Genomic DNA, 27710 nt, shown 5'->3' with positions numbered 1-27710 from the left:
TTTGAATTTTTATTTCGAACTTTCTGTGTGTTTTTCAATAATTGAGCAGTTGAACGTTTCGTTTTAGAGTACATAAAAATGAATTACAACATTTTTTTATACAGAGCATTATTGTGTAGCCTGTGGCCTGTGGGTGCTCATAGAAGAGTTCTTACACTTGGCTGTGATCTCGAAGTTCGAAACCGAGTCGGTTCGAGTTCTTGACTTCTTGGTTCGACTAAGATTTTCAAGTGGACGGACATATTTTCCGAGTCCCGAAATTATGTTCCAACTCGATTCATGGATAAATTAAGTCGAGTTTGAGATTATTAAAGAGTTTTCATGGCGGCTTCTAACTACTCAAAATATTTTATGAATTCAAAAGAGATCCTAATTATCTAATACAGAATTATCATGTCCGATCAATTAAATTACATGAAAATATATTTATTAAGAGAGGGATGCTAGAGTTCGAGCTGATTTCAAGTTAAACTAGTCGAGTTCTATGAAACTCTGATGAACTCAAATCTTTTATCCATCCCAATGATTTCGAAGACATCTGCGCTGCGTAGTTGAAAAAATCAAATTTGAACAGAATCAAACCGTTTTCATAAAATCAAATACGAGTCGAATTTGAACCGGCTTGATCGAGTCACGCCCCGTACCTTCTTGGAAATGAGCACATCAAAAGCAAAGAGTATTAAATTATGTAGCATATGGTAGTCTTTTTAGGTAAAGACTATGCACTACAAAATATGTACAAAATCTGGAAGTTGAAATGATACAAACACAAAGTAAGCGCAAGCGTCCCTTTTTCATTTACTATCATGGAGTTTAATGGTCATAAAGCAAGAAATTGTTCTTATTACTAGAACCACATTCATTTACGAAACAAAATTTTGAAATCTTCAAGGATTAATAAGCACGCTGAGAACAACAAAAGAATCAAACAAAACATACACAAGATATATGAGCTCGTACAGAAAGGAATGAAATTGTAAATAGATCTAACTGTTAAGAGGAATCCACTCTAGTTCTAGATCTATTTGTCCAGATTCTACATTTTGGAGCTTCAGTGTCATCTCCTGCTTTACCTTCCCATCAACAATATTTACTGGACTATCATTTACCAACGCATTGTTGTCCGCTTTAACCCATTTTCCTATCTGCATGTTACCAAACATACTAGGATCACCATACGACGTTGCCGAGTTTATCATTGGTTGAAGATCTACCTCGGCTTCCCCCATTATGTCATCAGCCGAAAATGTATCATAATCATAAACTTCCTGCACGAGTGAAGGAATAGCGTTCACTAATTAAACTTCTGACAAAGAAACCGCAACTCACCTAAACTAGTTAGTCCAACTATATCCTTACTATATCATATGTACATTAGAGTAAATACAAAATACATTTTATATGAATTTTAAATGTAAATGCAGGAACCAAACAAATACAATGCAACGATACAACAGATATCTGATGTTTAATCATTTTTAACTTAAGTGATGCAGATTGATGACATTTCATGAAGTGCCGTGAAACAAATTTTATTTTTGTTATATGACATTGTTGTGACATTTCGCTTTCTTTTTTTTTGAGTGAGTACGCCTTTGTTACTGTGACTTTCTTCCATCCATTTATCTTACTACAAAGTTAGAGTTTTTGGGTACAGGGCAACCATTTGTCACCTTCAATTTCTCACTTTAATTTGTTTCTTGATTTTTTTTTTAATTTCCAGCGTCACTAATCTAAGACAACATGCTTAAATTTAGACATGGCAATTGTGTCGGGTTGTGCACTTTGATGTAGTGTATTTTCTTGTACTTAATGTAAAATCCATTTCGTGTATTTAAATGTGGAACTCATCTCCGATCTCAGATAGTTTCCTCTTCTGTCGTGTTATCGTGTACAATATAATAAAAAATATCAATATAACTTAATTATAAAATACTCCCTCCGTCCTTTTACATGTCTTTTTCGAAAAAAATAAGGTATCCTAAGAAAATGTTAGTTGAACAGTTGAACAATTTATTTAATTGTCTACACCTAATAATTGCATTAAATTAATTAGAGTTGTTTGTATGTGTACATTAGGGAAACATATAGTCACAAGAATTTTACAGAATATTATGAATCTTCTGAGTATTTGGCATTCTCAATGAAAGACCCAAAGTCATATAAATCAATACAAGTATAAAAGTGCAATATCTAAACATGAGTAAAAAAAAAAAATAGTGTATTGGAACAGAAATGATAAAAGCTTTGCATACCACTTTTAAGGTCCCATAACTTTTTGGGATGGAAAGCATCAATTCTTCATTCCAAACTGGATTCAGGTTGCTCCCAGCGACAGTAGTTTGTACCTTCTGGTCACATTTAAGAAGCCAGTTTAATCGAGATACATGTTAATCAGTAACAATTTTAAAGCTTAGGGAAAGTGAAAATATGATCCTTCTACTTTTCTCATGGTTAGATACATTATACATATCTTTAAGAAACATGGTTTGCATAATGCTACCATTCTGACAGGATCCTGCCATAGGTCTGATCCGTCATTTATCACTTGTAGAGATTTATATAAGTTTCTCAAATTATAAAACCAATTGGCACACAAAAACTATAACCTCTTGCAATGACACTTAAAAACTTTCGAAGATCTTGGTGCTATTGTTCACAATCAAGATCTTCAGAAGTAGTGACATGAAATGCAGGCTATCAGGATTGCTATATATCTTTTCAACATAGTAAGTGGTTAAAGAAAATATGAACCAATGCATTCTCTGACCTGCATTCCAAGTTGCAGGATGACATAAGGATCACTTGAGAACATATCTCGAACAGCTAAATTTGTGCCTTTGATTACTGTAACCTTTATTAGTCCAATAAATTCCTTGCCTTTCTGTCATTAGTTTCACAGCTGGATGTAAATAGCTCATAAATAAACCAAAAACCAACAAATTATTGTGCTAATAATAAATTCATTATGTGGACAGTGGACTTGCACTCCAAAACAGCCACGAAAGAAACAAATGAATCAAAACACATTAATTACACACATTCTATAATTCTTAAAATTTTAAAACTTACAATATTAAAAAAATATTGAAGATACATTTTTCATTTTCTTATTTTTTTTTAATTATCGGTCAAAATTTGGTCGACTTGACCACACAATAGTCAAAACAGGACACATCAAATGAGGTGGAGGGAGTACTAACAAGAACCACTGTATATGTTTCAATTACTGTCACCTCTTTCAATAAACTTAAACTAAAGCTTATTAAAATACGGCTTACCAATTTCTCTGATGAATTACTAAAAGAACTTCGAAAACTGTTCATAATCTTGCTGGAAAAACTTGCTCGCAGAGAGTCCTTTTTAGAAGTTGACGAGATCTTCAAGCTAGGTTTTAGAAAGTCTTGAGTCTCATACTTAGACCTACAAAACAAAGAAAGTAGAATAAATAAGATTCCATCTTTAATCCACTTATACAACCTGTCAGGTTCAACTCGGAAACAATAAAAACAAATAAATTGCCACCTTAAGTAGAAGATACAAGTCCTAGGCTTGCGAAAGCGCGAACACACACCCCCAAAGAAGCATGGTGGTAATATATAGTACACGGGGTCGGTTTATAATACATAGCTAATTAGTTTGATGTATAAAGTTCACATTAAATGGAATTTTAAGAGACTGAAAAGAAGAAATGAGGTAAAGATCAGCCATCTAACCTTATGAACTTTGAACGTTCCTCATTACTAGCATTTGGTCCAGGTTTCGAAACTCCCTCGGGGAAATATGCCTCGTAGATGGAATTTGCAAAGGAATTTCCTCCAACATCAACTATGTGATCAATTTCATCATCGGACCATTCATCCAAGGTCACGGACATAACCTGTCCAGTTTGCAAGTTTGTTCAGGTCAACTTAAATCATGAAGTAAATATAGTGCAACTTAAGAAAAAGTCCAACTTGACATTCGAAATGTGTAAACAAATCATATTGCTCCCACTGATCATGGGGTCAAAAGAACTAAAATAATTTAGAAGATTCTAGATCTATATAATGAAAGATTATTATCTATTCCATTTCTATCTTAATGTAGTATATAGAATTGATTGAATTCTGATAGTAAAAAGAGTTGACAACATACAAGTTTGTGAACCATTAAACCATATAGCTGCTTGTCTGGTGCTATAGGTGCCTCTCCTAAGAGTGCAAATTGTACAATGGTGCTGAGTTTGACACATATGTACAGTTACTTGCAACATGTTTGAGAAAATCAAAATGTTAATATGGGTAGCCGGATCCAGAGGTCCGATTTAAATGCTAGAAACAAAAGCTAGTCAGAACTCTGATCATAATTCTTTGCAGAGTAGTCGTTCCACCATTTAAATTATTTTATTCAATTTACCTAATTAAGAATACCATTACAATAGAAATCCTTTGTTAAACCCTACACTAAATAAAATGACAAGTCTGTGTTGCATACAGAAAAACTTGTTGTTTCTTACTACTGCACAGGTACTCATGATAGTTTGAAGAAATTTTTTATTTTCAAAAGAAAGATACTAAATTCATTCAGTACACTATTAGGATAGGCAGGAACCCATTTTGACAAGTTTTGAGATGGCGAAGAAAGATGACAGAATAATGCAGTTAAGGATTACCTTTGAAATACCAGTTCCAAGTTTTCTGTGCACGGCACAACATTTCAAACATATGAACACTCCAATATTAGCTGACCTGAAATTTTCAACCCATATTTATTTTTGAGTTAGAAATCAAATGGTACTTCCAAAATCTCCAAGTTTTTAAATATCGGAAGCTATTAGTATTTGACTAGCGAAATTACTAGTCTCAGATGTGCAGTGACTGCAGCTGGACCTATCTCTAGATGGAATTGGTGGTTCGACTTCATGAGTCATTATAGTTCACAAAAATGCACTGTGCGGACGAATTCAACTCTACAGATTCTTATCGACCATCACCACATATTATGTTACCTGTTTAAGTTTTATAGGGTTGATGCTTAGTAAGCTAATAGAAATCATTGTTTCCACAAATATAATTTTTGTCACAATGAAAATCATATGTCTTTCATGTCGGACATGCTCATAAAGGCTTATGGAGTAATTATAAGAGAAAGCCCAGAAGCAAGTATATACAATTGGTAAAGAGAAGGCAAATCAAAGTGTTAAGCTCTAAGCTCTAAGCTTACTATCAATGATATCTAAAACTCTTTAGGGTTGTGACACAGTACATAAGTAAACTACGGAACGAATCGTATTTTAACATAAGAAAAAGATAGGGTGTAAGATAAATGCTTGATACAATCAATGCAGAAATCACAAAGCATAGAGTAGCAGATTTTTGCTTGACATTGAGTAGACACTAAAGACAAATTGCAATAGATAAAATGCAAAGAGAATAATAAGTGGATTAAACATACGCCCATTTGGGGTCTGGCGCACTACAATCTGCACAAACACGGTTCTCTCTCTTAAGCAACAGATCCTGTAATCTATTTTTACCTGAAAGAATTAGAAAGTGAAAAGTTCAACATAACCCTTTGCATTTGGTCTTATAAACTATAATTTCATGATATTGCTTGAAACATTAAAATTGAACAAAACTAGCATACGACAATACATTAGCCAGCAATGGACAAAACAATATATCATAAGTTTGAAGGTACAAATAAATATATGCAAAAGCTTCACAGAACCATCATCTATATTAGCAAAACTAAAATTTATCGGTGACTAGCATGAATACCGACTCGTCTTCACAAATTTATAAAGAGTAACTATATTATACTGGTTTCAAGAGTTGCATAGATTTCAAAGTTCCCTGCATTAAATCCACAATAGAATTCCAAAAAGATAATTTTTTTTAGTTGGAAAAATTATACAACTTGCATGCAAATATTCCAGAAAGCCGTATTGGAGCCCCGGAAGAAGAAGATTATTAATGTTCTACAAGGCGAATGCTAGTTATGTTTTTCCCTTAAAGATAAAAGTAGAAGCTTACTCATCCTGCTGCTCAAAAACCACCAATCATCCAAGAAACATTCCTCTGTTAACTGTCAAAACAAAAAAGAAACAGAAAAGACCAATGAATATCAAACCAAATACAGAACTAATGATATCCCATAAAAAAAATCATTTGGAAGTTACATTTTTTTGTCATATGAATTAGAACACAATAAATATACCACCTGGGCATGTAAATATCAATGACAAACTTCTCAAATGCATGTCAACAAATACAATCATATGATGAGGGGCAGATGATCAATTATATAAACATACATAATATAATTGAGGAAACAGAGTTCAGATATAACATTGTATACAAACTTTTCAATGGCCCTGAATCAACAAATATGAGTAAAAAAAGTCAAATAAATTGCAGCTAAAAATGATGGAAAATCTGAAGATCATTTTACCTGATGATCACCGAAAAAGGGGAAGTTTGACTTTGAATCTCCTTTGATGAAAAGATTTTTTCATATAACATGCAAGTTTGGACCCGGAAAACAAATTTAATTTAACTAAATATAAATTGTATAACATTTGTACCCCTATATTAAAGAAACAGTATTTTAGTAATAATTACACGTTAGCAGAACGTAATCTTCTCTAGTAGACTCGTTATCTAAAAGTAGCTCTCTTTTACCTGGAATGTTAATATATAATATATTCTAAAACTTATTATATTTAGAATTTACTACCAAATTGGAAAAAATGAGATAAGAAAAAGTATTATTAATAATTAAAATATTTTCGAAAAACCAAGTAGTTAGAAAAATGAGATACAACTTCGATACAAAAATGAGAGACAAAAGAAATGATAGGTATTTTTAAGTTTCTTTTAAAAAAGTGTCATATTCAAGCTTCTAACTATAGTTGAATCTCGATTAATTAATAATTAATAAAATATAATCTCTTTAAAATAATATTTTTTCTCGATCCCAACATAATAGACAGAGTGTATATTTATTCCCGATAAAATAAAAAATTCGCTCAAATAATATTTTTCTATAATATTTTTTTTTCGTCTCAACCATATTATTTTAAAGAGATTTAATTGTATATCACATGTTCGTCATACGCAAGGTTCTAACCATATGATTACGAGTATTTCAAAATGATAAAAGAAAAAAAAGGATATTTCCCGGTGATAGAACATAGAATTCTTTCTTGTAAGCATCTAAACTGAATCAGAAACTAGGCCGGGCATCTCCATCTCAACAACCTATTATCTATAATACCTAATGCTCCCTAATTTACCCATTTTACAATTTGGGTAAAAAAATTTACCCATGACCCAAATCCTATACATTTTACTAGATTCATGAACTACCCAATTAAGTTCAATTAACCCATCTTAATCTATCTGATAATTATTTGAATTTCAAAAATAAATCTATCTATGGAAAATGATTTGAACAAATCAAATCAAACATGATTTTCTCCAATTTGTTACATCATTTTCTCTCTCTTTTTGCAAATCATCCTGCCCTCTCTCTCCCTCAATCGACGGATTACAATGGAGTTACAGTACTGTTTTTGAACTTAAAAATGTTGCTTGGAGTTTACAATGCAGTCTCAACGTATTGCTTCTGAACCTTGGTTGCTCCATAACGTTTTTTGTTAGATTGTTTGACGTTTTCCCTTGGTGTCTCCAGAACTGTGTGATTAGATTGTTTGATGTTTTCATGATAGAAACGGTACATGACATTCTTCTCATTATGTTCAATTTCAGGATTCAAGCGTGTTCGTGGACGTAATATTAAGAAAACCTTGAATCCATCTGATGCCACCAGTGAACAAGGTTTTAATCCTCATGATGATGCAACATGTAAACATTTCAATATTTATTTTTAACTGATTTGTTGATTTTGTCGAACCAGATACAAAACGTAGGGTTCGTGGGAGAAATGTCAATTCTATTCTTTCAGACATGACTAATCTCCAGCCTACAGAGAATCACCAGTCTAAATCCGTCAACAATGATAGATGTACCCTATAAGTTATGTTGTTATGATTCCTTATAAGTTATGTTGTATACATTACTAAGTTTTTCTTTACTCTTTTGTTTAGTTATACCTGGATCTAATCCACCAAGTTTGCGTGAAGATGCATTGTTACCAGCAGTTAGTGGCAAGGAGAATCAGAAACCAGATATATTGTTTACCAAACCTCTTTCAGCCGATTAAATCCTAAGCAGAGCCAATGTATGTCGTGCACTTCAGATCATAAGAAGCTCTATCCAAGGTTCACTCTATGATTTTCCTTATAGCTAATGCTGTATATTTGTTACTTAAACAGGTTCCAAACCTTCGCATTTCAAGCAATGTTTGTGGACGACGAAAGAAGCACATCTCAGCCGTGGTCCTCTACAAGCAATATGGGGTAACTTGACATATAAAATAAACTAAACTGAACATTTATCACAGAACAATCATGTATATTATTACGTCTCATATTGTATAACTACTTTTGTATCAATCATGACATGGATGCAGGTAATTCTTTGCGCCATTCTCATCTAACACATCTATCAAGAGTTGATAACTTTAACAATGAATCAGAAGAATCAGGTTAGTCCAGTCTGTGATGTTTGTGTTTATTTTATAATATAATATTAGTTTTTGTACCTATACGGTATAGTGGACTTGGATCTTTGTAATTCAAATTAAGTAACATACAAGCACATACTTTGCCATATTGTTTATGTTCAAATATGGAGTCAACCAATTTAATACATAAAACTGTCTCAAAGCACTTGGTAGAGTATATAGTTTTTGATTTATATGATACCCTGATTGGCAGGGTATGTAAGTGAAAATGCGAAAATTAGAAACAATTTACTACAAGATATTCCGGTTCAAATATGCACTCAACCAATTTCTGGAGAAGACTGTATGCGTACGGTAAATTTAAGTAATCAGTCTCTGCGCAGTATTTACACTGCCACGCCTGATAAGCTTCCTAAACTTGGTATTTGGAATGGCGATACTGAAAACTCACAATTCCTGTTCATCATGCAGATTCAGCCGACAGTGATTACCACCCCATTGGTAATCACAGTTTATATACAGAACATTTGTTAATGTCAAATCTCCACGACGTTGTGGTTGACACTGATTTCCAACCAAGTTTTGAACTTCTGGCTAACAACCGATATAAGGTCAATACTGTTCCAAGATCAAATCCCCAGCTCACCCAGCCTGGTAAGTAATAATGACTGAGTATCTCCTGAGAAAATGTTACAGATTTTATTTTCTAATATAAAATTCTTGATTGGAAATTAGATCAAAATAAGCAAGTGAGGGTGCGTGGAAAGAATTAAAGTTCCAAGGATCATAATGTATTCCGATCTACACTGCCACAAAAGACAAGTTTGAGCGAAACCATTTTACACACTCCTGGAAGAAACACGTCACCTTTGGATGCTTCCCACATATCAGGCACGGATTGATAACGATTCAAGTGAACACGAATTAGATACGTAAATTAAATATTATTAACTGTCATAATTTTGTTTGTTTTTTCCAGATAAAAACAAAGTTAGCGTGCCTGGCAAGAAACAGCTCGCCAAAAAAAAAGAAGCAATATTCTGTAGTGCAGTGCCATCTTCTTATACAGGATTATTGATAATTTGATATACACTCCCGTTGGGAACAAATCGCTTTTAGAATGTACTCAAACATCAGGTCAATGTTTGTAATAATTCTTAATTGAACAATAGATGTTTAAACTATCGGAATCATAACTTCCCACGAATTTTTACATAATTGAACTAATGTTCTAAATCTCTAATTATTGATTTATTAAAAGTTTTGTAGGTGTTCACATATGTGGAGAAATATGTGCAATTCCTCAAACTCCGTGTGCTCGTAAACTACAATCCATAGAGTTTTTAGGTATTGTTCACATATATGTGCGTACATTAATGTATACTATTAGATTGATAAGCATCCAATATGTTTAGTTCACAAGTTACATTAATGTATACTATTAGATTGATAAGCATCCAATTTGTTACAACATGTCAGATGAGAAAACAAGAAACTCCAGGAACATGTCAAAGTGATAAAAGTGTAGTCACTTTCTCATTGCCTGCATCCAGAGTGCAGAAACGATCGCGGAAATCTCTTAACCCAGATGTATTACAAACTGGAGAACATCTAACCAAAAAAGTTTATGGTAGAATAAGTCCAGGTCCTTCGACGTTCGATACATCGTCCGTAAAAAGTACTTTTGAGCGAGGAGAAGGTTCAGGGTCTAAAAACTTATTATCTGACTTTAACAGTCTTGATGATTTTGACAGCAGTGACAGTGACTGTTTATCCAGTGGTATGAATTTAGATTTGACACACTACATACTAAGCTGTGAATTCTATATGTTTTTTGCATTGCTCATTCTCTGATGAATTGCAAATTTTTGTAGGTGACTGTGAGGATATTGATGTAGATTTATCTGACAATACTATGCCTAAATGGAGTGAGTACCTTGATGTTGGTGCTCCTGATAAAATTTGTTCAAAATGTCAGGCGATCATGTGGAATCAAGAAAGGAACAATAAATCTGCACCAAGACAGCCTTCGACTTTTTCTCTTTGTTGTAAAAATGGTCAGATAACTCTTGATAAAGAAAAACAACCTCCTGGACCTCTTGTTACACTCCTTAGTGGTGCATCATGTTTTAGGCATTTAAAGCAAAATATTAGAATGTATAACTGTATATTTACGATGTCTTCCACCGGAGGAAAAATTGATCATAGTATCAATCGTGGCGGTGCTCCTTATTATTTCAAGGTCAAAGGTATAAATTACCACATTATAGGAAGCTTTGTACCACCTGACGGTGCAATCCCCAAATTTTGTCAACTTTACATATATGACACTGAAGATGAAGTGAACAACAGAATAAACGCCGTTAAAGGATGAAGTGATTCCGTTGATGAGGGTATCGTACAGTCTTTGTTAGAAATGTTGGATAAACATAATCGTCTGGTCAAAGGTTTTCGTATGGCACGTTGGATTGAACAGAATGCAGCTGATGAATTTAGATTGGTTCTAATAGCTTCTTCTTCAGTATTTGGTCGACCTAACCATATTGGCCCATCAAATGAAGTTTCCGGATTGATTGTCACAGATGACTATGCAAAAAAATGCAGGGATACAATAATCCATTCAAGAACCAATAGACTGGAGAGGATATAGGAAACCGATCCACGATTTATGCAACTACAATATCCTCTTCTGTTTCCTCATGGAGATATTGGATTTTACCGTCAAATACCTGCAAATAGACCTTAAAAAAAACAACCCAAACACACTCAGTTTGTAGAAAATGAAGATCCAATAGAAAAGGGAGATAGAGAATTCATCACGATGAAAGAGTATTACAATTATAAACTTATGATTCGACCTTCAGAAGGTATATTATTTATCTGCACTTTATTTTAGTACCTTTTCTTTAATATTCTCTCAAATTTATAAAGAATCAGGCATTTAATCACGAGTTTACAGGTTTGACTCCACATCTAGAAGGTCGTTTATGGCAGCAATATGTGGTGGATGCATTTACTGCAATGGAGCAGTACAGACTTGACTGGATCAGAGATAACCAGACAACGATTCGTTCAGATTTGTACCACAATATACGGGATGCACTAAAAAAGGGTGATAGCAATCCTGAAAATGTCGGCAAAGCAACAATTTTACCTGCCTCATTTACTGGCAGTAAAAGGTACATAAATCAGTATTTTAAGGACGCTTTGGCCATCTTTCGAACGCTTGGCCACCCATCACTGTTCCTTATGATGACCATGAATACAAAATGGCCTGAAATACGGTGGATGTTAAAGTTTTTACCCGGTGTTGATGTTGTTGACGCTCCAGACGTGGTTGCAAAGGTATTTAAAATGAAAGTTGACCAGATGGTTGATCAAATCAAAAATAAAAATTGTTTTGGACGTTGTATAGGAGGTATTATAATATGAAAGCTTTTTCTAATGATTTAATTTTACACTTTGACAATAAAATGACATGTATGGAAATCATACAATTTTTCTAATTTAATACCTTGGCATTTTACAATGATTCACGTCATAGAGTTTCAAAAGCGTGGACTGCCACATGCTCACATGCTTATTTGGTTGCATCCAAACGATCGTCCAAAAACCACAGACCAAATAAATAAAATGGTGTCTGCAGAAATTCCTGATCCAAGTATTGATCCTGTTGGATACGAAGCTGTAAAGAATTACATGATTCATGGACCATGTGGAACTGATTGTGTTAATTCTCCATGTATGGCTAAAGGCAGTTGTACTAAACATTTTCCTAAAATATAAATCGTCATCATTTACACCATAGTTGTACTAAACAATTTCCTAAATTGTAAATCTTTGTCATTTACACCATACTCAATGAATATATTAGAACAGTTGAAGAAGCTATTAAGAAAGAAGTTGAGAAGCTCTTAGAGTCTGGTTTCATTGAAGAGATACACTTTCCAGAATGGTTAGCAAACCCTGTAATGGTGAAGAAGGCTAATGGAAAGTGGAGAATGTGTATGGACTTCACTGATCTAAATGATGCATGCCCAAAGGATTGTTTCCTGTTGCCGAGGATAGATACATTGATAGATGCTATTGCTGGTCATGAGATGCTGAGCTTCATGGACGGATTTAGCGGATACAATCAGATCAAGATGTATAAGGATGACATCCCTAAGGTATCGTTCATCACTAACTTTGGTGTATTTTTTTATCTTGTTATGGTGTTTGGTCTCAAGAATGCAGGAGCCACTTATCAAAGGTTGGTAAATAAGATATTCAAGGAACTTATTGGCAAAACTATGGAAGTTTATGTTGATGACATGTTAGTCAAGAGTTTGTTAAAAGCTGATCACATAACCCATTTGAGGGAAGCCTTTGAGATGTTGAGATATCATAAAATGATGCTAAATCCTGCAAAGTATGCTTTTGGGATAGGATCTGGGAAGTTCTTAGGTCTGATGGTCTCCAAGAGGGGAATCGAGGCTAACCCTGATAAAATAAAGGCTATCCTAGATATGGAACCACCGCGTTCCATAAAGGACGTTCAGAAACTCACTGGAAGAGTTGCAACTCTAGGACGTTTCATCTCCAAGTCCGGAGACAAGTGCTTGCCATTCTTTAAATCCCTAAAGAAGGTTAAAGATTTTGTATGGACTGAGGAAAGCCAAGAGGCATTTGAAGGATTAAAGAAATATATGGTTCAGGCCCCGTTGTTGGCCAAGCCAGCTCTGAATGAAACCTTGTATTTATACTTAGCTGTTTCAGAAAATGCCTTGAGCGCTGTATTGGTTAAGGAGGAGCTTAAAGTCCAGAAACCCGTATAATATATTAGTAAAATTTTGCATGGAGCTGAGTTAAATTATTCAGCTATTGAGAAGTTTGCTTTAGCCTTGGTAATGGCTTCAAGGAAGTTGTGTCCTTACTTTCAGGCTCATAAAATTGAATTGCTAACAAATCATCCGTTGAGAAACATCATTCATAGTCCCAAAGCTAGTGGGAGACTGATTAAATGGGCAATAGAATTGGGAGAATTAGACATCAAGTACAAGCCACGAACGGCAATAAAAGCCCAGGCATTGGCTAACTTCATGATGGAATGTACCATACCCAACCAAGAAGTCGGGGCAGGAAGATACTATACCTCAAGGCACAAAAGATGACAAGGGAGATAAAGAAAAGGAAGTTAAAGAGAAGGAATATTGGGTTCTTTATTTTGATGGGGCATCAAAAACAAATTCAAGCGGAGCTGGGCTAGTTTTACAAAGCCCAGATGGGTTCTCGATCGAATATGCTATGAAGATAGACTTCCCAACTACGAATAGTGAAGCAGAATATGAAGCCCTGATAGTTGGCCTTGGCCTAGCAGGAACACTGAGGGTCAAGAACTTAAAAGTCTGTGGGGATTCGAAGCTGGTCATATCCCAGGTTAAAGGAGAGTTTGAAGCAAGAGATGATACAATGGTTAAGTATGTCCGCCTACTAAGGGTTGTGATGACTCAGTTTGATGAATGCCATATTGAACACATTCCAAGGGAAGAAAATGCTAAGGCAGATGCATTGTTTAAGTTCGCTTCATCGGAGATAGAGAAGAGTTCAGGAAGTGTCTACTTTTGTGTTTTGAAAACACGGAGCATTGATGTTAAGCTTGTAGCCCCTATAGAGCTGGGGACATCATGGATGGATCCCATTAAAGCATATATTCAAACTGGTTGGTTGCCAAATGATGTGACTAAAGCACGAAAATTGGTTGTTCGAACATTGAGATACTCCTTGATTGATGGGATTCTGTACAAAAAATCTTATGTGGTTCCTTATTTAAGATGTCTCGGACCTGATGAGGCACGTTTGACTCTTAAAGAAGTACACGAAGGTATCTGTGGGCGACACTTGGGGGGCAGAGCACTGGCTCATAAGATAACCCGTTTAGGCTTCTATTGGCCTGAAATGATGGCCGATGCCAAGGACTATGTGAAGAAGTGTGAATGTTGTCAGAAGCATGCACCAGTTGTTCGACAACCACCTGAGATGCTGACTTCTATCAATTCTCCCATCCCTTTTGCTATGCGGGGAATGGATATACTTGGACCTTTTCCCATTGCCACATCACAAAGAAAGTTCCTGATTGTAGTCATAGATTATTTTACTAAATGGATTGAAGCCAAACCTTTGGCTAGGATCACAACTAAGCAAGTTGTACAATTCCTATGGGAAAATATAATGTGCCGATACGGAATTCCTCGTATCCTGGTTACCGATAATGGAATACAGTTCAATAATGAAGAGTTCAAGAAATATTACGAGGAGAATGAGATTGAGTTGCGGTTTACCTCCGTAGCTCATCCGCAGGCCAATTGGCAAGCAAAAGTGGGGAATCGTATAATCCTAGATGGTTTGAAGAAGAGGATCAAGAAATCCAGGAATAATTGGATGGATGAAGCACTACCAATACTCTGGGCTTATAGAACTACATGTAGAGTGTTAGTCCCTTAACAATATAGCAAGAATTACAGAAGGGGAGTTGAATGGAATTCTTTATCTTCTTCTTGAAATAAAAATGTTCAACTCGATTATAGATATATCTATTTTGATTAGCACAATGCGAAATATAAACTTTAATGAATCAAAACAAGAGTAATTAAAAACAAGAGTCTTTAAAAACTTTCTGGTGGATTTAAACAATTCCACCAGAGATATATATTAATATATCGAGAGAACTCTGTGTGCAGAAATGCTCACAGCTGCTTTTACAAGATAGAACAACTAAGAACACAGGAAATGCTAAAGATAGTGCTTACAAAGTTTTCTCTGTGTTTGTTTCTAAGCTGACTTAGTTTTTTTAGTTATTTTATATTTGCTACTCTCTTGGTTTATATATATTACCAAGATTACAAAGTCAAAAGAACTGAATAAATATAAAATCTAACAGTCTTGATCTTTGCTGCTTTTCGTCCTCTATGACCCAGTTAATAGGCTTCCATAGTGTTTGTATCCAATCTTCGACGGCTGTGTGTCAGCTTTCACTGTTCAACTGATGTTTGAATCTTGATATTATCATCCGTCGACTTTCAGATCATCCGTCGATGACTTACTTGATCATCCGTCGACTGCTATTTTGAACATCCGTTGAAAGTCATTTGATCATCCGGTCGAAGCTTTGTTAAGCATCCGTTGATAGCTATTTTGGCACTTGACTTCATTTCACTTATACAGAATTACAAGACATTGCTTATGTACAGTTAATCAACCTATTCTGCATATCTAGTTAAAGTCAACATGACTTATATGCTACTACAGATTCTATACAAAGGTGCATACAACACTGTGCTACAAACTTATCATTATATAAGCTACTCACTCGATGGATAATAAATTACTCATCCGTCGGTACTCAAACTGAGTTATCCGTCGGGACTATAATTCTTATCCGTCGAGTGCTACATTATTTCACTAAGTAAAATCTACTTAGATGTTTTGTTTAGGTAATCATCAAGTGCACAACATATTCACAACAATCTCCCCCAATTTATGTCTACTGGAATTGTAGCCATAAATTAAGAGACACTTGATGATAACAAAACATCCTAAACATATATCTTTAAAGATAAGTAGATAAAACTGAAAGTGCTTCAATTTAAACAAGGTATACAAGGTTTGGCTCACAGTCAATTCAAGATGCTCCTCTAGCCTGAGCAGATTTTTCTAGTTCCTTGAAGGTCTGGATCTTCTTCCAAGCTTTCTGTTGTTTTCTTCAATTTGATTCTGGAGTTGTCTGTGGAATTCTAATTCATCAGATTCTGAGAGATCTAACATTTCTTGCATTTCCAAAAGAGTCTCATTGCTAGAGATACTCAATTGGTCTTCTAGTCTGAAGAATCTTCTCACACCCTTGTCATCTATGAATTCCATTAGCCAGTAGGGCCTTAGATGCACTCTTCTCCCTATGTATGGGATGATAAGAGTTTTGGGTAGTGCATCTTTGGCTCTAACACTCCTTAGCTCTTCAATCTTTTTCAATACTAATCTTCTTGCAGTTACATTAAACCCAAAGTTTTTCTTGAAGGATGAATAGACTTTGATCAACACAGCTTGGCTTTCTTGAAGTATCCTGTGAAGAGGCCACTGAATCTCCCTTCCTCCTTTATACTTGAATACCAACCTTTCAGGTAGGTTTCTGTATGCATCAATTGCCCTTACCTCATCCAGCTCCTCCAGATAAAGGTTTAGGTCTGAAAATTCCTTGATGTCACACAAGTACAAGTAGTCTCCCTTATTGATCTTGGGTTGAGCTTTGACTACTGCCTTGGATTTGAGAGGTGACAGCTTCACTTTCTTGACTGCCCTTGATTTTGTCCTTCTTGGCTTGGTGAGAATTGGCAAGTTGAAGTCAGGAATTGGTAATTTATCCCACTCTATTCGCTCATCCTTTGGAACAATAGGCTCTCCATGTATGTTCCTGTAGGGGTCCACCACCCTTATGTCTTCAAATACCACAGAGGGCTTTGATGCTTGAGTTTCAGTTTTAGTGGATTCCATTGGAAATTGATCTTCCAATTCCTTGTTTACAATATCCAACTTTCTTTTTGTTCTTTTAGCCAATTCTTTCTTTCTTGGAGATTTCTTCTGTTCTTCAGTCTTCTTCTTTGATCCAGTAGCTTGAGTTGGTTGAGAGGGAATTTGTTGAGAAGAATTCACAGCCTGTAGCTTGGTCAGGATAGCAAACTGTTCTTTCTTTTGTTTAGACTTCTTTGTATCTAGAGCAGCTTGCCTCTTTTCCTGCTTCAATCTGGCTTTTTCTTCTTCCTTTGCTTGAGCAAATTGTGGATGTCCAGCTACCACACAAATTTCCTTCCCATTTCTGAATATCTTTGCAATTCTCTCTCCTGAGGCTGAATCAGCTGGATCTTTGTAGAGAAGAATAGATCTTGACAGAAGCTTCTTTTCATCAGGCTTGGGTGTCTCATACACAGTATCCATAGGGTTCTTCAAAGATGACTTTGGATAGTTTGCCCTTGGTTTAAGAATCATCTCAGCCTTTGTAGTCTTGATGCAGGAAGATTGTCCTTTCTCCAGATAGTTCATGCTCATCTTATTCACATTGATTGGCTTGACAAGAGAGTGATGGATTGCTGACTGATCTGGTTCCTTGACTAATTGAAACTTTCTCTGTATTTCCTCATCAATCTTTTTCCAGTTGATCAGAGTCAACTCTTCTTTATTAGCATCTTTCAAACTTGCTGCTGCTGCATTTATAAGATCTATACCATCTGCAACTGGTGGCTTGGAGATAGTAATTGAAGGTACAATTACTTTGCTGATTTGAACTACAATGTTCTCCCCCTTAGTTGGTCCTTTCTCCCCTTTACTTGATTCTCTCTCCCCCTTTTTATTATCATCAAGTGAAGGAGTTAGGCCTTGTGCTTTAGCCAGTTGCAGGAGAAGATTTGTCTGAGTCTGTTGATTTTGAAGAAGTAGGGCCACTGAATCCTCAATAATTTGAACTCTGGTCTTCAGCTTGGCTATCTTCTTCTCAGAATCTGATTCTCTTCTCAACCTTTGTAATAAATCATGCATGATACCATATGGCATTAGTGAATCCAGTTTCTCAGAGTTGTATGTCTTTAAGTCAGCTATCTCCTTTTTCAATTCATCCACACTGATATTCTGTCCGGAGTGTTGGATCTTCATTAAGTGCAAGGAGTCTAGATGAGCTTTAAGAATAGCCTTGGTACCTGCATCTGAAACTTCCTGATGGGCTTGCTGAATAGCTGTTACTTGTCTTACCAAGGACACCTCAAATTGTCCTGGTGTAAAGTCCTTTGCCCATGCCCATTCAGGTAAACTTAAAGCAGAACTTTGGCCTTCAGCTCCCCCTAAGTTCATGCTTCTATTCAAAGAATTAGAGTCATCATCATCAGAATTTACTCCTAATTCTTCAGATGGCTCTCCAGCTTGAGGAGGCATCCTGTTGACAGTAGCTTTATCTCTTTGAAGCGATTCTGTGGTGTGCACTAAGTGTAAAGTCTGCTCTGCCTCCACATTGCCCTGAGCAGACAACAGTTGATAGGCTGAAACAGGGTGAGTAAAAGTGTCAGCATCCAAGGAAATGTTATCAATTACAGCTTTGTAATGTTGCTGAAATTGTCTTTCCTTTTCAGCATCATCCACAATCATTGACTCACTAGCAATGGCTGGCTCCATCCTTATTGCTCCATTACCTGCTTTTCTCTCATATTCTCTCTTTTGTTGCATCAGGGTCTCACCCTGGCTCCCCACCCTCACACCCTCACCTTCACCTACTAAGGTGGGACTCCTCTCACTCACTTTTGCCAATCCTAAATGAATGGATTGCTGAGATTCACTCTTTTCCTCTCCTTTTTCCTGGGAGCAACCCAGCCTCTCACTCAATACACTCTCCTCTCTCAGTCCTAAGAGTGATTGTATTACCACCAAATCTTCTGCACTTGAAATTATTGAAGTTTGAAGTTGTGCAGAGACACTCGACGGATAAATGATATCCGTCGGGTGAGTGGTAAAGCAATCCGATGGATAACTGCTGTTAAGCTTATCCGTCGGGATACAATCACTACTCGACGGATGAGCAATATCCATCGAGAGAGTAGAAATAAATGAGGTGGGAAGAGAAACTATTGTTGACTCTGTGTTGATTGAAGTTATTTGAGGCACATATGTCACAATAGAATCAGAAAGAATTGGCAAGTGAGCCAACAGGTCATCTAAAAGATGATGCTCACTTGCACTAGATTTTGTCTTCCCCAACAGAGTTAAAGAAGGGGAATCAGGAATTGAAGTGTTTATCATGTCCACTTCCAGTGAGTTGGTTGGTGAGTATTGTGTTTCAGTGGCTTCTATCAAGAGAGATTTTGGCTGTGACTCCACATTTATTGGAGCCACATCAATCTGAATTTGAGAAGGTGCAGAGACTGTGTCTTTAGCACCAGTTTGCACTAAGTGTGTGTCCTGTGCATCCCCAGTTGTTTTGGATTTCTTATTTCTAGTGTAAGTTTGGTGTAGGCTTGTGTCCCTAACCCTCTTGGCCTGTGCTCTTGGATGAGAGCTTTGTTCAATAGCCACATCCTTTTGGGAGGATGCAGCTAGAAATGAGCTTCTGTCCTTTTTAAGCACTGCAGTTTGTTGGGAAACTACAGTGTGGCTAGGCTGGGATTCACTTATCTCTCCAACCTTATCCTTGGAGTTTCTTTGATGTTCACCCCTTCCCTCACCTATCTTACCCTCCTTCACACTCCCCTCTTTGTGTTTGGTAGGTTTTTCAACTGGTACCTTTTGAGAGATACCAGAGGGGGTTTTCTTTGATTTGGATTTAAGAATTGCAGTTGTTTTGGCAGCTTTGGTAGGCAACTGTTTGGTCATTGTCACAGTTGCCATAGCTATGCCTGAAGTCAAAGAAATAGAAGGGATTGGAATAGTTGAGAGTGTAGATGAACTTACCTCACTTACCTGAGGTGCCAACATTACAGGAAAATAGAACATTGGCACATCCTTGTGATGGTTGGCTCTGTTCAGATCTGCAATGATTCTTCTCTCTTGAACCCAACAAGCTAATTTATTGGTTGGGTTCTCAAGTTCAATCTCTTCACAAAGATGGTTAGCCAAAAGCATAAAAAATCTAGCATAGTAAATATTCTTTCCTCTTTTGGCTAAGTCACCTAGTTTATAACCTAACTCATACACAAGCAGATCACTTAAGTTGTAATATTTGTCTGTAACTAGCATGTATAGCATGTTAAGCATGGAAATGTTCACAGAATCAAAATTACTGATTTTTCCAGAAAAGACCTTAGTTACTACATCACACAAGTAACTCCATTCCTTCCTAAGACCTAGTCTTCTAATTTCACTTAGTTTTGCAGTAGGAAGTGCATAATGAATGGAATTTAGCATATTGACAATATCAGTATCAGTGTGTGGTGCAGTAACATTGTCATCAGGAATCTTGAAACATGCTTTTATAACATCACTATTGATACATAAAATATTACCTTTGATGGTTAGAGTGATGATTTTGTCAGTAGAGTTGTAGATTGCTATTGTCCACATCTCCTCAACCACTTCACAAAAAATTGTGGGTGATTCCAGCATAGCAAAACTTAACTTGCAGTTCTTCACGAAGTCCATCATCTTGTGATAGTCTTCAGATTGCTAAATCCCCTTATTGACCAAGGCAGTGAAGTTGTTCTTCTCATAGATGAACCCAGTCTGTGACATGATCTTTACTACGGGTGCCATTGTTAGGGAAGAAAAGCTTGAAGAGAAAGAGGATTTTTGCTTGAGAGAGAATGAAATAAGACAGTTGAATTTGAGAATGATAAAAGAAAATGATTAGAATGAAATAGGCTTTTATACTTTGCTCAAACTCAACGGATACAAATAATAAAGTGAAATAAATTACCCAATAGAAACTACCTAAAATTACCGTTTTTAAAATAAACTTTAAAAATTCCACCCATTATCCGTCGTGTAATGCTTATAAACTGTAAGTATACTCGATGGATAATGTTCAGGGAATTAACGGTTAAGAATTAGACACTTCGACGGATGAGGATAAAATGTTATCCGTCGAGCTTTAAAATATTCCAGAAAAGTAATTGATTTTTATTTACAATTTGTATATCGACGGATGACTCAACCCGATGGATAATGGTCATCCGTCGAGAGACAAATTTTGACTTAGCCAAAATTTCATCCAAGACTAAAAATCAATTAAATTTCTGGCTCCTTTTCAACTTGCAAGAATAATTCAGATAAATTCAAGAGTAATTAAGCATACCTAACTCACTTACCAACCTAGAAAAGGTGGATTCATCCAGTGGCTTGGTAAAAATATCTGTAAGTTGCTTCTCACTTGGAACAAAATGTAACTCTACAGTACCATTCATTACATGTTCCCTTATGAAATGGTACTTGATGTCTATATGCTTTGTCCTTGAATGTTGCACTGGATTTTTAGTGATGGCAATTGCACTTGTGTTGTCACAGAAAATAGGAATCCTATCAACTTGCAAACCATAGTCTAGCAATTGATTTTTCATCCATAAAATCTGTGCACAGCAACTGTCAGCAGCAATATATTCAGCTTCAGCTGTAGAAGTAGAAACTGAATTTTGCTTTTTACTGAACCAGGACACAAGCTTGTTTCCTAAAAATTGACAGGTTCCTGTTGTGCTTTTTCTATCAATTCTGCAACCTGCATAATCTGCATCTGAATAAGCAGTTATATCAAAACCAGAATCTCTAGGATACCAAATGCCAAGGTTTGGTGTTCCTTTGAGATATCTGAAAATTCTTTTAATAGCTATCAAATGAGACTCTCTAGGATCAGCCTGAAATCTAGCACACAAACATGTAGCAAACATTATATCTGGCCTATTGGCTGTTAAGTACAGAAGTGAGCCAACCATGCCTCTATAACTTGAAATATCCACAGACTTTTCAGTAGTGTTTAGTTCAAGCTTAGTTGCAGTGGCCATGTGAGTTTTTGCAGATGTGCAATCCATTAGATCAAACTTCTTTAAAAGATCAAAAATATATTTAGTTTGACTAATGAATATTCCATCACTAACTTGCTTAACTTGTAAACCAAGAAAGTAAGTTAGTTCTCCCATCATACTCATTTCATACTTGCTTTGCATCAGTTTGGCAAACTTTTTACAAAGTTTTTCATCTGTGGAGCCAAAGATAATATCATCTACATAAATTTGAACAAGTATGCTAGAGCCATTCACATTTCTGAAAAATAAAGTTTTATCTACAGTACCTCTTGTGAAGTGATTTTCCAAAAGGAACTTTGATAAAGTGTCATACCAGGCTCTAGGTGCTTGCTTCAATCCATAAAGTGCTTTCAATAGATAGTAGACATAATTTGGGAAATTTGGATCTTCAAAGCCAGGAGGTTGACTTACATACACGTCTTCCTCCAAATCTCCATTCAGAAAGGCACTTTTGACATCCATTTGATAGACCTTGAAATTGGCATGGGCTGCATAGGCTAAGAAGATTCTGATGGCTTCAAGTCTTGCAACAGGAGCAAATGTTTCATCAAAATCTATCCCTTCTTGCTGACAATAGCCTTTAGCAACCAATCTTGCTTTGTTCCTTACTACTATGCCATTTTCATCCATCTTGTTTCTGAATACCCATTTGGTGTCTATTGGATTCTTTCCTTTAGGCTTGGGTACCAGCTTCCATACTTTATTCCTTTCAAATTGGTTTAGCTCCTCCTGCATAGCTAAAATCTAATCAGGATCTAATAAGGCTTCTTCTACCTTCTTTGGTTCTTCCTTAGACAGGAAGCTGCTGTATAGACATTCTTCTTGAGTTGCTCTCCTGGTTTGAACTCTGGAAGAAACATCACCAATAATCAGTTCAAAGGGGTGATCTTTTGTCCATTTTCTTGGTTGAGGTAGATTAGCCCTAGATGAAGAGACCTCAATGTTGTCTTGATGTGTGATTGAGTTTTGATTGCTAGAAACTCCCTCTGAGTTTGTGGATCTTTGATTTGAAATTGGGGTGCTTTCCATGGGTGATCTGCCTTGACTTCCTGCTCCTTTTGATAACCCGACAGATGGTGAATTTTGAGTACCGACGGATGAGGCAGGTTGTCTTCCGACGGATAATACAGATTGCCTTCCGACTGATGAAGCATTATGTAACTCGACGGATGTTGAGTTTTGTGCTTCATTTGTAGTAAATTTGTCTGCATTATCCTTAGACACTGTTTCTTGATCACTTTCATCATCACTTTCTTCACTGACCATCTCAACATTATCGAATTTGAGGCTCTCATGGTAATCTCCATCTTTTAGTCCTTCAATCTTTTTATCATCAAACACAACATGTATAGATTCAACAACAATGTTGGTTCTTAGATTGTAGACTCTATATGATTTACCAACAACATATCTAACAAAAATTCCTTCATCTGCTTTAGCATCAAACTTCCCATTTTGATCAGTTTAATTTCTCAGAATATAGCATTTACAGCCAAAGACATGAAGAAAGTTCACAGTTGGCTTCTTGTTCTTGAACAATTGATAAGGTGTCTTGCATTTTGCTTGATTAATCAGAGAGATGTTCTGAGTGTAGCATGCAGTGTTGACAGCTTCAGCCCAGAAATATGTTGGTAATTTTGATTCTTCAAGCATTGTCCTTGCAGCTTCAATAAGAGATCTATTCTTTCTTTCCACTACTCCATTCTGTTGTGGAGTCCTTGCTGCTGAAAACTCATGCAGGATCCCATTTTCCTCACAGAATGCTCTCATGACATAGTTCTTGAACTCAGTTCCATTGTCACTCCTGATTCTTCTAACTTTGAAATCAGGATGATTGTTAACTTGTCTTATGTGATTGATGATGATTTCACTAGCTTCATCTTTGGACTTTAGGAAATAGGTCCAAGAGAACTTTGAGAAATCATCTACAATTACTAGGCAAAATCTTTTCTTTGAGATTGACAAAATATTGACTGGTCCAAACAAATCCATGTGAAGCAGTTGCAGAGGTTCTTCAATTGCTGAATCAAGTTTCTTCCTGAATGATGCTTTAATTTGCTTCCCTTTTTGGCAGGCATCACACAGTCCATCCTTTGTAAACTCCACCAGAGGAATGCTTCTAACTAGCTCTTTCTTTACCAGCTCATTCATGGTCTTGAAGTTCAAATGGGATAGCTTCTTGTGCCATAGCCAACTTTCATCTTGACTTGCTTTACTGAGAAGACAAGTTACAGATTCTGTTTTATTTGAGTTGAAGTCAGCTAGATACACATTTCCTCTTCTCACACCAGTGAGAACCACTTTGTTGTTTTGATTATTAATCACAACACAGGTTTCTTTGTTGAAGGTTACTGAGTTGCCTTTATCACAAAGCTGGCTGATACTCAACAGATTGTGTTTGAGACCATCCACTAAGGCAACCTCTTCAATAATGACATTATCCTTTGAAATCAAGCCATATCCCACAGTATAACCTTTGCTGTCATCTCCAAAAGTGATACTTGGGCCAGCTCTCTCTTCAAACTCTGTGAGCAGGGTATAATCACCAGTCATGTGTCTTGAACAACCACTATCCAAGTACAAAGATTCCTTCTATTTCCCTGCACACATCAAAATCAAATCAAGTTGATTTTGGTACCCAAGTTTCCTTGGGTCCTGCCTTGTTAGCTTTCTTCTTCTGTTTCTTAGGTTTTAACTCATTTGACTTAGGAATTTCAGATTCTTCCTTAGTCATTTGGGTTGGGCCTTTGAAACCACTAGATGCTACAGAATTATTATGCATGTTATGGCTAACAGGAAATGACATGCTTGGTGCAAACATGTTATTCCAGTAAGGCATGCTAAATGGCATTTGAGGCATATTGTATGCAGCATAATATGGATTAGGTACAAATGGCATATTAGCATACTGTGCATTCATGTTCTGTGTAGGCATAGCATTAACAGGCATAGGAGGCATGGCATTCATGTTAGAGAATTGAGGCTGAACAGACATGGGAGTAGGCATGGCAGATTTGCAATTAACAGACAAATGATTTACACTACCACATTTGACACAGATTTTTCTAGGAGCATATTTGTCAGGTGTGTAGTTGTTATGTTTGTTAATCCCTACTTTACCATTCCTATTGTTTTTCCTTTTAGTTTCTGTTTTTACCTCTATCTTCTCAAGTCTGTCACTTAACTGTTTGACAGTCATGTGACCAACATTAGCCTTCTTCCCTTTCTTGGCTTGACTTGACTCCCCTGAAACAAAGTTCTTGGAAACAGACCCATACTTTTCATTTAGCTTGGTTAATTTGGCTTTACTAATGGGTTTGTTCACAGCCGACGGATGAGGATTTTTATCATTCGACGGATAACACATTTTGTTGTCCGACGGATAGTCCTCATCATCCGTCGAGTCTACATCTGTCAGCAATCCATCTACCAAAATAGGTTCTAGTTTCTCCTTATTCTTTTTCCAGGCTTCATCACAAAAGGACTCAATTCCTTGAACCTTGGTGATTTAAGCATGAACATCTCTAGATATTTTCCATGCTTTAATCACCTCCTGTTCACGATCGAGCTGCTTCTTTAAAATTTCTTCCTTTTTCAAGGACTCAGTTAATTCCTCCTTAGCAATTCTACACTCAATTTTTAGTTTCTCAAACTCAACAAACTGAGACTCAAGCACATTATTCCTCTCACTCAAAAATAAGTTGTTTTCTTTGATTTTAGCATTTTCTTTAGTGAGGGATTTAAGTGTAACACGCAAATGATACAATTCTGTAGACATGTCATTTATTGCATCATTACACTCAGCTTTAGATAAATGTGCAAGGTTTTTAGTAATTACCTGATTGCTTGAGGAACTTGTCTCTGTTTCATCAGACTTGGCCATAAGGGCTAGATTGACATAGCTGATCTCCTCATCTTCATCCAAACCATCAGCTGCCCAGTCATTCTCTTGTGTAATAAAAGCCCTTTCCTTCTGTTTGAGTAGGTCAAAGTATTTTTGCTTATAATCCACAGACTCAAATCTCTTCTTACTAGAATCTGACTTTCTACACTCATTTGCAAAATGCCCTGCCAAGCCACATTTGAAACACTTGAATTTTGACTTATCCACCATGTTTCTATTTGGCTTGGCAGCTCCAAAGTTCTTCTTGAACTTGAGCTTGGCAAATCTTCTTGAAAGGAATGCTAGGTGCTCATCAATGTCCTCCATATCATCTTGACTCAAAGAATCTTCACTTTCTGCAGCTAGCCCTTTACCCTTGCTTTCACAGGCCTTTGAAGTTGATTCCACAGCTTCCATCTTCACTTCCTTCTCCTTTTCCAGTTCAGCAACTAGTGCAATAGATCCTCCTTTCTTCTTTCCTCTCTCCATTCTTTCATCCTGCTCTATTTCAAGCTCATAGGTCTTCAGAATGCCATACAGTCTCTCCAAAGTAAACTCCTTATAATCTTGTGAGTTTCTCAATGAGATTGTCATTGGTTTCCATTCCTTTGGAAGAGATCTGAGAAATTTTAGATTGGAGTCTTTAGTCTGATAGACTCTTCCATGCAATTTAAGAGCATTTAGTAGCTTTTGGAATCTACTAAAAATGTCAGTGAGTGACTCACTTTCTTCATTGTGAAAATGCTCATATTGCTGAATCAGGAGCTGCATTTTATTTTCTCTTACTTGCTCAGTACCATCACAGATTATCTGTATTGTGTCCCAAACTTCCTTGGCAGTCTTGCAGTTGATGATGTTATCAAACATATCAGCATCAACACCATTGAACAGAATGTTCATGGCCTTTTTATCTTTCCTGACTTGTTCAAGATCAGGATCAGACCATTCATGCCTTGGCTTTGGAACTGATGGTTCATTTCCTGTTACAGCTCTCATTGGAACATGAGGGCCTCTTTCTATGCAGTCCACATAGGCCTCATCTTGAGAAAGCATATGAAGATGCATCTTTACCTTCCAATGATGGTAATTATCTTTATCCAGAAAAGGAATCTTGATTCCAACATCTTTCTTGTTCATCTTGCTGAATTGTTTTGATCTTTAAACTCTTTGTAGATTAAGAGCTTGCTCTGATACCAATTGTTAGTCCCTTAACAATATAGCAAGAATTACAGAAGGGGGGTTGAATAGAATTCTTTATCTTTTTCTTGAAATAAAAATGTTCAACTCGATTATAGATATATCTGTTTTGATTAGCACAATACGAAATATAAACTTTAAAGAATCAAAACAAGAGTAATTAAAAACAAGAGTCTTTAAAAACTTTCTGGTGGATTTAAACAATTCCACCAGAGATATATATTAATATATCGAGAGAACTCTGTGTGCAGAAATGCTCACAGCTGCTTTTACAAGATAGAACAACTAAGAACACAGGAAATGCTAAAGATAGTGCTTACAAAGATTTCTCTGTGTTTGTTTCTAAGCTGACTTAGTTTTCTTAGTTATTTTATATTTGCTACTCTCTTGGTTTATATATATTACCAAGATTACAAAGTCAAAAGAACTGAATAAATATAAAATCTAACAGTCTTGATCTTTGCTGCTTTTCGTCCTCTATGACCCAGTTAATAGGCTTCCACAGTGTTTGTATCCAATCTTCGACGGCTGTGTGTCAG

The 27710-nt window shown here is 36.1% G+C and overlaps 1 protein-coding gene across 3 annotated transcripts; it reads right to left on the bottom strand.

Moving 5' to 3' along the window:
• Positions 1-774: 774 nt before the first annotated feature.
• LOC141675083 (ADP-ribosylation factor GTPase-activating protein AGD12-like) lies at positions 775-6537 on the bottom strand. 3 transcript variants are annotated; one of them, XM_074481796.1, is made up of 9 exons: positions 6436-6537; positions 6018-6069; positions 5437-5518; positions 4655-4730; positions 3717-3880; positions 3282-3423; positions 2771-2884; positions 2256-2351; positions 775-1268 (listed from the first exon to the last, which is right to left on the bottom strand). In XM_074481796.1, exons 2-9 carry the CDS (start codon positions 6019-6021, stop codon positions 987-989), a joined length of 960 nt encoding a protein of 319 aa, XP_074337897.1. In that variant the 5' UTR covers positions 6022-6069; positions 6436-6537; the 3' UTR covers positions 775-986. The 3 variants fall into 3 exon arrangements, with proteins under 3 accessions (XP_074337897.1, XP_074337898.1, XP_074337899.1); XM_074481797.1 differs by lacking the exon at positions 6436-6537 and adding an exon at positions 6299-6380; XM_074481798.1 differs by lacking the exon at positions 6436-6537 and adding an exon at positions 6205-6293.
• Between the last annotated feature and the right edge of the window lie 21173 nt (positions 6538-27710).

The sequence above is a fragment of the Apium graveolens genome, chromosome 7 (assembly GCF_009905375.1).
Source record: "Apium graveolens cultivar Ventura chromosome 7, ASM990537v1, whole genome shotgun sequence".
In the NCBI taxonomy this organism is placed as follows: Eukaryota; Viridiplantae; Streptophyta; class Magnoliopsida; order Apiales; family Apiaceae; genus Apium; species Apium graveolens.
This window is presented reverse-complemented; position numbering and strand designations above follow the sequence as displayed.

Coding starts and splice junctions, on each gene's coding strand:
- LOC141675083 (XM_074481796.1), bottom strand. Junction 4,731..5,436: donor GCGCCAGACCCCAAATGGGC/GTATGTTTAATC, acceptor TGAAAATTTCAG/GTCAGCTAATATTGGAGTGT. Junction 3,881..4,654: donor TTGGAACTGGTATTTCAAAG/GTAATCCTTAAC, acceptor CAAACTGGACAG/GTTATGTCCGTGACCTTGGA.